This window comes from Tauraco erythrolophus, chromosome 11 (genome assembly GCF_009769465.1).
Source record: "Tauraco erythrolophus isolate bTauEry1 chromosome 11, bTauEry1.pri, whole genome shotgun sequence".
Lineage (NCBI taxonomy): Eukaryota > Metazoa > Chordata > Aves > Musophagiformes > Musophagidae > Tauraco > Tauraco erythrolophus.
The window spans coordinates 3,411,966-3,427,483 of record NC_141475.1 but is presented as its reverse complement, the minus strand read 5'-3'; the positions used below and the strand labels follow the sequence as shown (position 1 = coordinate 3,427,483).

Genomic DNA, 15,518 nt, shown 5'->3' with positions numbered 1-15,518 from the left:
ACATTATAGCTAAATATTAGTCTCTTGTGACCACCAGAGTGCACGTTGTTCCGATTGTAGTGAACCTCTCTGTTTCAGAGATCTGAACATTCCCTTTTCTTCTTCCTATAGGAAATCAACTCAAAACTTAATTAAGTCTGATGCTATGTTTATGTATAATAAATTCTTACAAGTGTCTGAAGTGGTTGCTTTATGTTGTTGACTGGGCGTGTCATCCCTTTGTTAAGAGTAATCGCCTTCTTTAAAACCCAGTAACGACCAGTATCTGTAAAGAAGGAACACTGTTATGGAAACAAGTTATGGAAATAGCACAAATAGCATATTATACAACGTTTTTGTTCAAGAACAACTCAGACTGCTTGTGTCTTACAGTGAAACGGGGGAGCTTTTACACCAACCTGGTGTACTGGCTGTGGAAACGACCTCCTTTAAACCATTAATGCTAGAGTGGTAACTCTAATTCCAGACTAACCTCTCTTCTGTTAACATTTGTTTTGCCACCAAGTGGCCTGGTAATGATACAGTAGAAAAAACGGCCAATGAGATGGCAGTATATAGTGAAAAATTTCAATTTGTTGATGAGATACTTTAAGTAAAACTGTTGGTAGCACAAAGTAAGTAAGTACTGGAAGAACTAGTTGTATGCATCTGAGAGTCTAATTGGAACTGTAATAACCAGAGGCAAAAAAGTCTATTCATGCTGTACAGTTACAGCACTTATTTGGTAAATAAGTACTGACGTGCATACAGTAGGATGGAAAATGGTACTTTACATCTTGTACTGTTTTGCTTACACTGGTGCAATTTTGTTTAGCTACTGTGTTTGGTGCTGGTCACGTTACCTCTTTCTGGCTTGGTTTTCCTGCTGTCTTGTGCAAAGCTGGTAAAGCATAGAAAAAACTGCCCATTGAGAAGAAATGAAATATTTAAATAAAAGAGATTTAAAATATCTGCTGTTTTTAAAACATGCAGTGAAGTCCTTGGTATTCATTGCTGTTGCTCAACTGCAGTGCTCCGTGCAGCTGTTTATATTACCCCAGGATCTGTAAAAGAGGAGAATGCAACAAATCATTTTAGTTTCTCCAGCACTACCATTTTCTGGAAGAAAGGGATGGCAGCTCTATGTTTTATTACATCAAAGACTAATGCATCTGTCACATTGTGCCATTATTTAATGGTAAAGTCACATCTACTGTCATTAGTCAACTCATTGGTTAGTCTTTTGGATAGGGAAGTGTTGCTAGTGAGTGCAGTGGTACCACAGATGCACTCTAATTTCTCATTTAAACATACAACTTTGGTTTCATCAGGTTAAAATACTTTCTGTTGCAGTTAGACACTTGCACAGCTTCTGACTATTCTGTGAAATTCAGTCACATAAAACTGTGAGCCAGTGAATCTGAATAGGTGTAGTTCCATTAAAGGAAGTGTTATCAGGAATAATTATCTTCTACTGGTTTTGTTGGGCCTAGATCAAAATCTGGGTGATTTTTAGGTGGAGATCTTTTGTCTTGGTTCAGAACTAGGAAAGACTCTTCCTCTTGAAAAAAACCTTTTGTCTTGCAAGTTTAGTTTATTGTATGACTAGAAAATAAATTCCTTAAATCTAGATGATCACATTGTTTGATTGCTTATGTGCATGTATTTGTCTTGTCTGTTTAAATTTTCTCAGAGTTCTGCTTGTGTTTTTACATTAGAGTTACCATAAACAAATATGGGAGGTAATGCAAAATACTTTGTGCAATTAAAAAAAAATTAAAAATTGCCTAAACAGAATTGTAAAAACTGAATGCAAGAATATGATTAAGCTATGCTGGGGACATCCATTCTAAATTTGATGTGGTTCAATAGTGATACTGCTTCAGAATTGATCTTTTTTGTTTACAGTGCTTTTTATTCAATGTATGACTATTTTGGAATCACATCTAACAATATTTTTCTCTCTTTTACAGACTGGACTTTGACATTCTTTTCATGAAAGTGGTTTCCAAGTAGTTGTCTTATAATAACTTTGAGAAGAAGTTCTATGTAGCTCTTACTTTTAAGAGTGCTGCAAAAATGATTACTTCAGATTTGCCAGTACTACAGTGAGTATACATTTCTCTCTATATTTGAAATCTTCAGTTTTAAAAAGTTTAAAAGTAAGCAGAGAGGTGATTGTGAGGATAAAGCACAGGCTTGAGAGAAGCGCGGATTACTGTGACTGTTCCAGGCCTCTTGGGGTGTCATATGCTGAAAAACTGTAAAAAATAAAACACTCAATCTGAACGATATTTCTTTAGATGTATGAAGATTTAACTTTACTGTGAAAAGCAAAAGAAGATCTTTGCTACTTTCATGCTTCTGAATGTTGTGAGATTTCAGAAATGGTGTAGGTTTCCATTGTAATTGACCACGTTCGTATATTCCAGTTGGATACTCTTTCTTACAATGGGATGTATTGATTGTGGAAAGAGCCTTTGGCTTCTGCAGTCGGGACGGCAAGTAGCATTAGCATGTTCTGCTAAATATTATTTATTAATAATAATAAATACGGGAAATAGGGGTGGCTTCTACAAATGGGAACATCCCTGTGCCTGGATACTATTGGGAAGAACAGAGTGGAAGGCTGTAGCGGCAGAGGCTAGAGAGTTAACGGAGTTAAAAACAGCATTTTAGAAACAGGAACAAAACGGAGCTTTTCACGGCGTCCGGCCGTTCGTGCAGCCGCTCTCAGGGGCAGCAGTGCGGCTCCGCAGGCCGGCCCTGCGCTGCGGCTGGCGGGACCGGCCCGAACCGGCTGCGTCTGGCGCGGGGCAGCGCTGCGCTGCACCTCGCCTCTCCTCACAGAGCCCGCCCCGCGCCTGCCCGCTGCCGCCCGCTTCCCACAGAGACCGGCACATTCGGTAATTATCCCACGTTAAGTGTTTTTGCTTGGAATGAACGTGGGAAAAGAGGAGTTGTCACGGGGCGTAGAAGAGCCTCAGCGCAGCAAGGTTGAGTGGTGTTCCAAGCCCACGATTTCAAATGCCTTTGTTTAAGAAACGCTTGGGCAGTTATAAAGTTATTTCCCTGACCTGAATAAAAACACGCGCTGCGTTGCAATTTTTTTCTTAGATTTTTAAAACTTGTTGCAAAAAAAGCTGATTTCTGCTGTGGGTGAGCACACGGCTGAAGACGGGTGAGCCTGAGGGGAAGCGCTGAGGGGGGAGCGTCAGCCCTGGGACGGTCCTGCTTAGCACGGAGGGTCACTGTGGGGAAAAAATTTTCTCGGTTCATGTTTTCCTGGATGTTCCACGTTCAAGAAGTGAGAGCGTGCTTGTGTAATGTGCCAGGGACGAAAAACTGGGAGATTCTGTCATGGCGATGGTGGGAAAGGGATATTCCCATTCTCAGTTGAAGAAGCTAGATGGCCTTAAGAAGTGAGTGGAATACTATAGATTTTAATGTTAAAAAGTGCATATTAATAGGTTTGGTAACTCCACCGCTCTCTGAAAAACCTGAAGTGCGTTAAAGATCTCGGCATATTCTTTAATCAGAAGACAACTGTGAGCCACCAGTATTACACAACATTAAAAAACAAAAGAAAATATGTATATTGTTTTTTCCGGTAGAGCTGGGAATCATTTAATGCAACTGTGCAAAGCATTGGTGAGATGTTATCATCAGTAATACATATAGTTTTGGTCGCTCATAAAGAAGATGAGATCTTTCTTCTTACAAAAAAAATTAGCAGGATTTGCATATAAAGGTTTTGAGACTCTCCTGAGGGCTCAGAGCATTGTCTAGTGTGGACAAGGTATCTAAGGAATTGATAACTGCAAATTTAGTAGGTCCCAACCAGATGTTCGTCAGAAAAGAGTCTGGCTGAGGGTGAGAAAACCTGAAGCAATCTTTGGTTTAGGAGTATTAGCTTCACACATTTAGGTTTGGGAAGCCACAATCCGTTTCCACACAGAGAAAGCCAAGGTTTTCTTTCTGGCTCTAAAATAAGCAGCTTTAAAGGATTATTATAATCTACCACTCGAATGCCTTATTTCTACTTTTTCATAAGGTTTTTTTAATCTTTTCAACTACCCCCTTTGAACAAAAGGTCCTAAAGTCAATTTAATATATTAATGTACTTTGCTTAGGACCATTTCAAATACTCCTTCCCAAAGTCTTCTCTGTTGAGGGAACAGGAAAGGAGAACTCTTTAGTCTGTCTGGGTTCATAGACGTGGCTTCACAATACACTGAAGACAGGATATCACTTATTGGTGTTTCAGATGTAGGGAGAAAAATGGCTGGTGTATTTGACCTGGGTGACTGACTGTTAGGAGTCTTCTCTCAATGAGATGACTCATATTTGCTGTGAGGCGTGTTCCTCTTCAGATTTTGAAGATCAACCATGAGAGCTGATTCATTCATGATTCATGAGCCTGTGCATTTACCCATTTTTCTTCATGAATGCTTTTTTTCGCAAGGCTGAGTCTGGTGGTAGCAATTACTGAATTTATCTCTGCCAGAACCTTGAGCCACCTCAGCAACACCAATAAAAGCTTACAGAAGCATTTTTATTTACAAAACCTGATACATGAACATAGGTTTTTGGTGTGGTGTGTTTTTAAGGGGGGTTAATATAAGGTCTATAGCTAGGGCTTTATGTAACAGTAGAAGGAAGGTAAATCTGGTTTTATTTATTTTGCAGAGATGTGAAATTTACTATGTCTATGAAAATATGTTCCTCAGAAGCATGAGGTGGTAAAGGGCTGCCCAGTAATCTGTTAATTCTTCCTTACCATATGGTTAGTTTCAATGGCTAGTTATTATAATTTACGAATAACATCCGGAGTTTTTAGGAGGGATCCTGGAGTTACTGCCAGTTTTCTAGGCTGCTTTAGCCACCACAGAAACCAGAAAGAAAAGCAGAGTAAATTTGAGCCTCTAAAAGGGGTTTATCACTCATCTACTTTACTCTGCCCACCCCAATCTTGTAGGTCTCCCACACTCTGCCAAATTCTCTTACGTCTCTATCATGTCAAAGGTGTCTTAGAGAGGAAAGGTTTAGCCTTAGGCACCGGCACCTCTCCTCTTCATAGATGAGGCAGGTTTCCTTAGGCCCAGATTATTTTCCCTCCCAAGAGCTTCAGGAAAGATAAACTGTGACTAAGCCTAAGTTTTCCCCTCAGGTGACTAGTCACATACACGTAAAATAGGGATAGGATAATTCTGGTCTATTAAGATGTGGATGACTGCCACCGTATAAATTACTTCCTAGCAGTTCCGCAAGATGTGTAGGGAATGAGGGAGATGGATGCTGGCCAGATGCTCTTCTCAATGAGTGTTAAAAATCTGACAGAACTGCAAGCAGTGAAGAGATGCTTTACTCCTTCTCCGAGTTCAGAAATCAGAAGAAAAGAGGCACATGTGTGTGCAGCAGAGCAGCTGTAAGGCTCTGGCAGAAGCAAGAAGCACTGTTTCCCAAACTGGAGGGACTCAAGGCCACAGTGGAAGTGCCTTTTTGTGCAGGAGTTGCATGATTCACATATAATTACCTGCTGCTTGAAATTATGTTTATTTTAATGTTAAATCAGCCAGGGTCTGTAGGTTGTCCTTGATCCTGTCTCTTTACTCCAAATAATATGAATATTGAAGGGAACTCGCTTCCTGATGTTTTCCCATTACTCCTTACGTTCTTTGCTGGAACAAATCTTCTCTCTGCCTGACATATTAATCTTGTTTAATTTTAAACGTTTGTATTTGAGCTACTTGTCTAGATCACCTTACCTTCAATGGAGAGAAAAGAAAATTTATAAAACATAAACTACCTGACTGATTTTGGACATTGACCTTAGCATGAGCTATGTTGTACCTTAAGATTTTCTGTTTTCTGCATTGTATATGTCTAAAATTTAGATTAGATGAATCTCACTTTTAGTACTGATTTGTTGAGCCTTTCCCAGAAGGCTTCCAGTAAATCAGAGAAATTTTACCGGAAAAATATTAGATAAGCATGGTTATCAGGTTTAAGAAAACAGTCTGTTTAAGACAAAGAAGAGAAGGTAGTTAATAATTAAAACGTTCCTTCCCTTGAAGTGTTCAGAAGCAATTGAGATTTCCAGAACTAAATGCACAAACCTCAGTAGGTTTTGCTAGACCCAGACAGAGGGTGTAGCGAAGTCTGTAGGCCAGATGCATGCAAAATAGTGGTACAGTTAAATTTATTTATGTAGCTCCAGTGTTTGAGCCATTTGCCTAGGAGGACTGCTGGGTCTGGTTTTACTGGAGAAAAGTCTTTATCCTGATGGTATTAGAGGTGTGGTTTTGTTAGCTAGCAAAGCTACAGCGTTTCCTTAGGAATGGGAGAACTGCTTAGACCACGCTGTGCCTCAGATTTTTTTTTTCAGTATAGTTCTGTGTTTATATATATGTATGTATATAGTACAGAGAGAAGCTTTTTTTTTTTGTGCAGAGAGCAAGAGAGAATGGCTTTAATTTCTCTGCAGCAATAGAAAGCAGCAAGTATTTGTATGGAGTTCCTCATTTCTATATTTAAAAAAAGTTAAAATACTGTCATTGCGAGGCAATGTGCATTTTTGTCAAATGGAGTTGCAGGGTAATGGCTGGTCTTTGGGTAAAGGCTGGATACGTCCATCTGCACAGGTGTTGCTTTCAGCTGTATTCCCTGCTTTGCTTTTCACCAGTGTTGCCCTATGTTACCAAAACATTTTGAACTATATGTGGGCTTGCTTTTATTTGGTTTTAGGCTTTTTACGTTTTTTTCCCCCTAAATTCATAGCTCAATATTGAGTGTTTCAAATTTCCTATTTTATGAAGCAGAGAAGCTACTTCTCTTTAATTTTATTACAACAAAGCTGCATTTTCAGTATTTTGTAGAGATGCTATTACAACAAAGCTGCATTTTCAGTATTTTGTAGAGATGCTGTTTTACAAGCATATAATTTAGGTGCTCAAATGTACTTGGATTCTGTTTTTTAATCTAGAGTGCCTTGTTATCTGAATTGTGTAGAGCATTTGGAGATAATCCATTAAAATTACTTTTAGAAAAGTAGATATGTTCTACTGCATTTTAGCTTTTGTAAAGGGTTCTGTGCACCCCTTGGTGGTTTTGTGCTTCCACATTGGAAAAGTTTGGAAAATAACATTTTAATATTAGAAATTCATCACATTTCTGCAGAATTGAGGTAAAGCAGCCCTAGAGCACCGCAGCAATTTCAGTAAAGAGAAGTATCGCAACATTCTTCATTCTGACACAATGATGTTTGTATTTCTGCATTACTAAATAGCTTTCTTGGTGATAACAGCAAATTTGTGAAGTATTCCTGACTTGTAAAACAATTAAAAAAAAAACAAAACCAAGACTGTCGAAGATCTGAGTAGATCTTGGCTTACCGAAGCTTCTCAGTTTCTGTAAACCAGATCACTAATAAACACTTTTGTGTGTGAGGCTGTATAAAATAATGGAAATGGTCTGATTTTCACCTTCCCTTTGCACAAGTTTTACACAGCAATTTAACTCCTTTCACTTCAAGGAAATGATACTGGATTTAAACGAATCTCTAATTGGAGCTAGATTCAACCCATCTTCAAGTAATCTTGGACATTATGACAGTTAGTCTTTCATTTACAGAGATCTCATGCACTGGTGGTCTTGCAGACTAAAAATAAAGTACATGAGTCACAGGTATGGTTTTATTTCTGGGCTCTTCTTGGGCAAAATTTCATGCCTTAGAAGATCAATTACAAGCGGAGTTTCTTCAAGCAGCCAGGTCTGTTTTGAAGGCAGAGGAGGACCTGTGCGCTTGGCTTGTGGGCGAGGAGGAGAAACTGGGGTCATGTTTTTTCCCTACTTTGTCTGATCTTAAGTCTAAAACAGGAATGGCTGACAAACAATACTGTGGGCTTCTCTTCTAGTCAAAGTTTTTTCATTGTACAAGTAAAAATGTTTTTCTCACTGCAAGAATCAGAAATGTCTTCAGATCAAAGTGCGTTTTCTGGTTTGTGCCTCACCGTCAGTGCTAATCCCCTCTTTATGAACAGCTGCACAGTAGCATTGTCTTCGAGCGTGTAACCCGAGTGGGAGCTTGTGTAACCGTTCTAATGACGTGATAGCGGGATTGGACTTCAGGTGCTTTCTCATGGCCTTGAAAGCAGCTTGGAATTCGTTATTCAGAGTGAGGGAAAGGTGATACTCCTGAATACATTGCAGAATGGATATATTGAGAATGTGCTGTTCAATATAGCCAGTTTCTGAAGTGTGACGTGGTTTCAAAAGAAGCTGTTAGCTTAACTAACTTCCAGTCTATAAAATGACATTCCAGCCCATAAAAAGGTAAGGTTTTTTGGCAGGGCTAACAATGCTTAGTTCCGTAGTTTGCAGAATAAATGTGGCAAGCCTTTTGATGCTGACTCTTTTTTTTTTTTTTCCTGGCTTAGGACTAAATATTTAATCAGTCAGTTATAGATTACTTGTTGATTTCAAATCCTTTTAATTTATCTAGTGTTTTTCCCCCCCTAGGGATTCTACAAATGAAACTACTGCACATTCAGATGCTGGCAGTGAGCTTGAAGAAGCAGAAGTCAAAGGAAAAAGAAAAAGGGGCCGTCCTGGCAGGCCTCCAGTATGTGTAATTTAGTTTTGTTTTGTTATGCATCTATTTAAAATTGACTGCAAACTGTTTTTCGTCTAATCATCTTGTGGTCACATAAATAGGCTTTTAATGAGCCCTATGTCAAACTTCATGAAGACTTGTAGTGCGAAATATTTATCAGATTGATATACAAACAATGTTTGGAGTGTTTAAAAAGGGACATAAAAACGAACTCATAACAGCTATTATTTTTTCTTTTGCTAACTACTTACATGAACATTACAATTTTGTTATTATTGTCATCTTACAATGTTCTTCAAGACATGAGAATAATCTCAGTAAGCACAACCACTTTCTGTTTTGAAAGTTGTAATGGATTTTAAGTGACAAATGACATTTGAGCCATCCTTTTAGTCACCGATCATCTCTTAATGTGAATGGAAGAGTTGCAGCATAGTAGTAACTAAATGCCTCAGAAGATCTATTAACACATCTAAAAAAATCCATGGAATTGATGTGCACTATGTCCTACGTATAGATTGGGAGCTTCAACCTGTTCACTAGCACAGTGAGCAGACAATAGTGCTGTCTGCTGAATGATATTTGCCGTTCTTTGCTAGTCTGTGCCCGTGAATGGGAACATACATAAACAATTATCTTTTACACATAATATTTAAGGAAGCTTTCTCTTTTATTTTCATTTATTTTATAAAATAGCCAATTTATTGGAAAATACAGAAAAAGTTCCGTGTCTTGTGTTGTCCTTCATTTTAGTTTTTCAGGGTCATCACATGTAGTTCTCCTGATTGTATCACTTGAAATACACACTGGGGAATAAGATTTTTGGTGGGAACTTCTGTGTGTTTGTTATTAATGGTTTTGATTCTCCTCTTAGTGTTTGTCTCCAAGCGCACCCCCAATGTGAATGTACTATATGTATAACAGTAGCAGATTGAGATTTATTTGTTTTTACGCTAAGTCTAACTCCTTCAGCATGGGCTAGTGAGGCTATAAGAATGGACAGAGCCATGTGTTTCTCTCCAGCATGCTGGCCAAGGTGGAGCAAACTCCTCCTTAGAATTTGTTTTCAATTTGCATCGCAGTTTCTGGGCTGACAATGGGAGCCAACATTTTAAATCCTGGGTTTTTCTGAGCGTGTTACCTTCCTTTTTGAAAGCTTTTAAACAATGTTTCCTGTGGTGGTGCATTCTTCATCAGGTGGACAGATTTGCTTACAAACATGGAGCTTCTTTACAGGAAGAGAACAGGTCATCTGTTCATATAGGTTGTAAGCAAAGGGCAAAATCAGAACTTATCTTAAGAATATCTCGTTAGTAAATCTATGAGTTTTTGCAGATCTAATAAAAAAAAACAGAGGATGGTGCAACCTGTTTGCTAACCCAGAAGGTTGTCAGAGTGCAGGAACTCAAGTTAAAGCAATGCAACGGGTATTTTGTACCCACCACGCTTCCACTGGAAGGGAAAAGTGAATGTTTCAACAGGCGTTTCTCATCGCTCTGTTTGAGCTTATTAGTAGCTCCTCTGGGAATATTTGCTGAAGCACTCTACTGGTCCAGCTATCAAGTTTCTACAGGAGCAATTGCTTGTTCTGCTGAGAACAACTCCAGGCTCATTAAGGGCACATGGTTGTAAAATGATGAACATACAGAGGAAACGGCTGCTGCTTCATACATAAAATGATGGGCTGTGAGCTGACTGTTGCTCCTAAGCAGAAAGACCTTAGGGTTATCATAGATGATTCTGTGAAAGCATCATCTTGATGCTCAGTAGAGGTCAAAAAAACAAATCCAGTCTTAAAACTCTGAGGAAGAGAATAGAGAATAAAACAAATACTGTGTCCTTTATAAAACTGTGATTTGCCAAAATTTGGAATACTTTGCACAATTGAAGTTTCTCTTCCCCCTCTAGACCTCCACCCCAAAATCTTGCAAAAGAATATATTAGGAATGGAAGAGGTTCAGAGCAGAGAAACAACAATGGTCAATCATGGAATCGGGCTGGGAGGGGCCTCAGGATTTCTCATTGCAACCACCTGCTCAGAGCAGGGTCAGCTTTGGGATCGAGGCTTTTCCAGTCTGGTCTTGAAACCCACCAAGGCTGGACACTGCACAGTCTCTCTCAGCAATCTGTTTCATTTTATTTAGTGAAAAATTTCTCCCTTGTAGGCAATCAGAACTTGTCTTTAGTTCATGACTACTGTCAATTGTCCTTCCACTGTATGCCGCTGCAAAAAGCATCACAGGAGAGTGTTCCTGGCCCCCGACCATGTAGGTAGCCCTCTGCTGAACTCATTCTTGTTTATCAATACTTCTCTTGCATTGAGAAGGCCAAAACTGGTCATGATACTCCAGATACAGCCTAAGAAGTGCTGAGTGAAAGGGTATGATCTCCTTCCTTGGTGTATTGCTCTATTCCCATTTATACAGCCCATGGTGCTGATGGCCCTTGCTGCTCAGGCACAAGGCTGTCTCACGTCCGATTTGCTGTCTTCCAAGACCCCTGACTAGCTAGTCTCCAGCCTGTGTTGGTGCAGGGATTTATTCCTCTGCCAAGGGTATGTCTTTGCATTTGTCCATGTGGAATTTTGAGTGTACTGTTAGCCCAGTCCTTCAGGCTGTCAATAACAGTCTTGCCCTTGATGTCATTAAGCAGTCTCCCCGCCAGTTTGGTGTCATCTGTGCACATGACAGGAGCACTTTCTCTCACTCCTCTGGCTATTTGATAAAGATGGGAAACTGGACATGTTCCAGGTAGACTTCTGTCATACTCCCTCATCGCCAGCCTCCACGTAGGGGATGGTCCATTAACCGGGGTGCTCTGAGCCCAACAGTTCAACCACTTCTCCACCCATCTAGTTGTTTACCCATCCACATCATAAATTCCCAGTTTGAATTCAAGAATATTATGGGAGGCTGTTGAAAACCTTGCTAAAGCCAAGATAAATGGTGGTTTTTGCTCCACAAATTTGGGTATTTTGCTGCAGTTTTTTGGGTGACTTGACAGAATGTATATGTTTGTATACATAATCAAATCCTGCCTTCATAATTGATACTACAGCAATGGAAAGGAATAAATAAGGTTCTCCTACAAAAAAAAATTACTGAAAAGGAAAAAGCCACTCTGTGTCTAATCTCCTTGAAGAGAAATGCAAATACCTTGGAAAGTCTAATCTGGGCAATTATATTTATAACATTATTTGATAATGAAAGTCATGGACTTAGTAATTGAGATACTGGTTTGGCAAACACTGTGTTTCCCTTTCCCTCCTCCTCCACGTTGCTCCCCTACCCATGTTGCCAACCCACCCACTTTCCTCAGGTGAATTATCTGTTTCTTACAGGAGATGCAGCTCTGACGTTTTTCCCGCACTCTTCCATCTGCTAATGTGATTTTTATTTTCTCCACAGGTACCACCTACCTTTACTCTCAGATGTGCAACAGATTAAAATATTTGGTTAAATTCAGAGCTGTTTTTGTCAATTGATACTTAGCTTTGCTGGTTTTCATTTCTGTTATAGATCTAAAAAAAGGCTTTTCTGCCCAAAGACTTACCTGTTTTTTGTGTTGTTTTTTTTTCCCCCTAACTAAAATATTGTGGTCCAATAAGATTTGATCTCTGCCTGCAAATGCTGATTTGCTTATGTCCTTAGGCCATCACAGCTACAGTGACACATTTGCCATAAACATACTGACCTCTTTTGGAAAGAGAGTTTACCCTTCTGTGCCGTTTTGTCTGGCTGCATGGTTCTATTACAGAGCTGCACACAATGTATACCATCAAATAGATGTATGTATTTGTTTTAAATAGATTCCTGCTGTAGTGTTATAGCTTGGGCTTGACCTTTTATCAGAAAGATGGGCTACTACTAGAGGATTTTCCATACTTTTTTCCAAAGAAAGGCCTTCCTCTTTGTCGATTTGAGGCTTTTGTAAGGAGACGGTCCTCATTTGGAAATCTACCATTTGTAGCAAATACCTCTTCAGTTCATAGAGAACCTTAATATTTTGGGGAACCTTCTCTTCCTGAAAATGCTGCTTTCCAAGTTGCCCCTCCACTTCTCTAAGAGACTATTCTGATGACTACGTAACTGAGTAGACTAGACAGTCAACTTACAAAGAGATTAAGTGCTTTGGTTTTTCAAAGTAACTGCCAGACTCTAACCTGATTGTCCCAAATTCACCAACCCTTGCTATGGATGTAGCAGGAGTTGCACCCTGTCCTGTTCTAGCGTTGGCAATGGCTGGGGCTGGCATCCCCCTTGCCCATGTCTGCTTCTGAACACTGAGTCTTGTAGACCAGACACCTGTGGAACAACTGGCCAAGAGTTGAACCTGTGCAGTCAGTGGGACGTTTTGGTGCGTGTATTTATGCGATGCTGTGTGTGATCATAGCACCTGGGTATGTATTTAGTGAAGTGCCTGAGGTGTGTTTGAGGAGTGGCCCATAACAGTTCTGTGGTTGAAGTTGCTCAGTGGCATTGGCTAAAAGTGCCTTTTCTGTCTGCTGCATTACTGAAATACATAGCTGTGGATGCACCCTCCTGTTCTGCGTAGGGGATTTGGAAGCCCAGGGGCTTATGATGCAGTACAGCTTTCGCTTTAGTGAGCTCAGGCTCAGATCAGTCATTTAGCTGTCCTTTTCTGTCTCCTCTCTTGGATCCACGCTCTCTGCTCAAGGTTGTTGGCATGCTTTATTTTAACCTATCTGGCCTTACCTGCCCAGGAGCTCAGAATAGCTTGGCTTAAACCTCAGCTGTTAGCGATTGAGGGAACGAGAGAGATCCCGGAATATGTTTCAGCTGTGAAGTAGGAGTAGACATTAGCCTCTTGGACTCAGAGACGAGAAGGAAGAAACAGCAGTCTTTCTGTTCCAGAGGTGGCAATTCCAAGATTTCTTCTGGTGTCTTTCTCATCCCATACTCAGGGCTGCAGCATGCCTTTCTCCAGTCGTCTCCTCAGATTCTTCTATCAAGGCAAGATGGAACAAGGCACGTCTGATCCTTTTGTCTCCAGCGCAGACTGTAAGGTTTTGCTTTCAGGTCCTTTTTTATTTTTTGATATGGAGGAGACAGACCACAATACCTTATCTTTGCATTCATGTGGGAAATTTTAACTTTGCAGCAGACTCTTAGCCTTATTTAGTCTTGTAGCTTGGGTATTAGATACTGCAGGGGACTGAATTTTCCTTCTAGTTCCAAATCGTACACATCCTGATTAATACTAGGAAGGAATCTTCTTGGAGTGATTTCTTTTCGTAGTAGTCGAGCTTTGTGGTTTGGTGTGACTTACATCAGTGTCCTGTTTCAGATTGCTTGCCTGATATTTTAGGTCTGTCCCTTAAAACTGAAATGAATAAGTCTTTCTGTAGTTCTGTGGAAATGCAGCGCACGTACAGCCAATATGCGAAGACTTCTCTGTCCTGTCACTTGTAGCTTCCTGGTGCAGAAATTCTAATGACATTGCAAGTTTTCCTTTTAAGCTTTTCATGGGACGGTCCTTGTATTTTTGGCAATCTAATCTGTTATTCATTTTTCTGTGGAAATAATCTTTTTTTTGGTAACAATTGCCTCAGCTAGAAGAATAGAAATGATTCAGGCATTTATAGCAGACTCTTGATTTTTTTTAAGATCACTTTTAGAACTCTTTCTGGCTTTTAAAATAAGGATGGAAAAAAGTGACACCTCCCCACCCCCTAACACTAGCTTTTTTTTTTTTTTTTAATAAGCTTCATGTGCTACAGCTGAAGCAGCTCTGCACACTGAATGTTAGGGGGCCTGCATCTGTCTTTATTTGCAGGATGAGGCTTTTCACAGGGAGCACCTTGTTTGTTTCTGTGATGAAAGTCCAAAGGACTGACCGTTTGAACCCAAGAACTTTTTTTAAAACCTTTTTTTAATAAGGATTTGTTCAGAAATAGCTCAGACAAGACCACTCTGCTGCGTAACACGAGGTTATAATGCAGAGGCCTCTCAGGATGATGCCTTTGAGAAGCAAGTTCTGCAGTCTTACTCAAGTGGAAGGTTAAAAAGCTTCTTCCAGCTTTCTTGAAAAATGGAATATTGCTTTAAATTCCTTACGATGTGAATGCACATAGAGGCCATCATTTAAGGCAGCAGGTTAGTGAAGTTACTGACCTGTAATGCTTTTACTGTCTTTATTTCTTCGTGAAGTGCATCAGATCGACTCGGGGAATGTTAATGGAAAATGTGAAGCCACTTTCACTTTTTTTTATTTTTTTGGTAGTATGTGAATTAACTTACTCTGTATTTTACAAACATAGGTAACTTTTTTTTTACAGTTATTTTAAATACGTGAAAGGAAAGGTATTATCTAGCTACTTTATTACAAAATTCTGAATTGTCATCATTTTAGTTTAACTACAGTCAGAGTAAGTATTTTGTTTCCTGTTTGCCTGAATTTAAGCCATAAAGCAACAGGTAAACTGTGTGGTCATCAGTATGGCCGTCTCAGAGTTACTTCTGTGGCGCATTCTGATGTATAAACCCTTAGCTTCAGTTGTTGTCAGTTGAATCTGCTGCACAGATCTGACAAATCATTAGTAACTTCTGTTTTCATTTGGCAACTCAGTCCATTTTGACACTACCACCAGTCCGACTGTCTGTCCTGGGTCTCAGAGTGAAAGCACGAATGTAACTGCTACAGGCTCACAGCTCCCAGCAGCACCTTTCTTGGTGTGTGATTAAAAAGCCTCCGGCTCGCTTACCTGGTCGTGCTTCTTTATCCTTCCCTCTGTTAGTCCTCATTCACCTCACTGTCGGCTCTGCCATTACAGCCGATGCCTGCATTATGGAAATCGTTACAAGGAGTTACGAGTACATTTAGATATAATATTTCAGACTAGCTTGCCTTTTCCATGACTTTCCAGAGATCCCTCTTGTAAACAGGGGAGAAGTAAGTTTTGAGT

General features: G+C 39.8%; 1 protein-coding gene across 1 annotated transcript in view; it reads left to right on the top strand.

Moving 5' to 3' along the window:
- Positions 1 to 15,518, top strand: part of STAG1 (STAG1 cohesin complex component) — a 170,082-nt gene that overhangs the window by 13,436 nt on the left and 141,128 nt on the right. Inside the window, exons 2-3 of the mRNA XM_086618038.1 lie at positions 1,953 to 2,087; positions 8,500 to 8,602. Coding sequence (XP_086474164.1) covers positions 2,059 to 2,087; positions 8,500 to 8,602 — 132 coding nt within the window. The 5' untranslated portion in view covers positions 1,953 to 2,058. The remainder of the gene's footprint in view (positions 1 to 1,952; positions 2,088 to 8,499; positions 8,603 to 15,518) is intronic.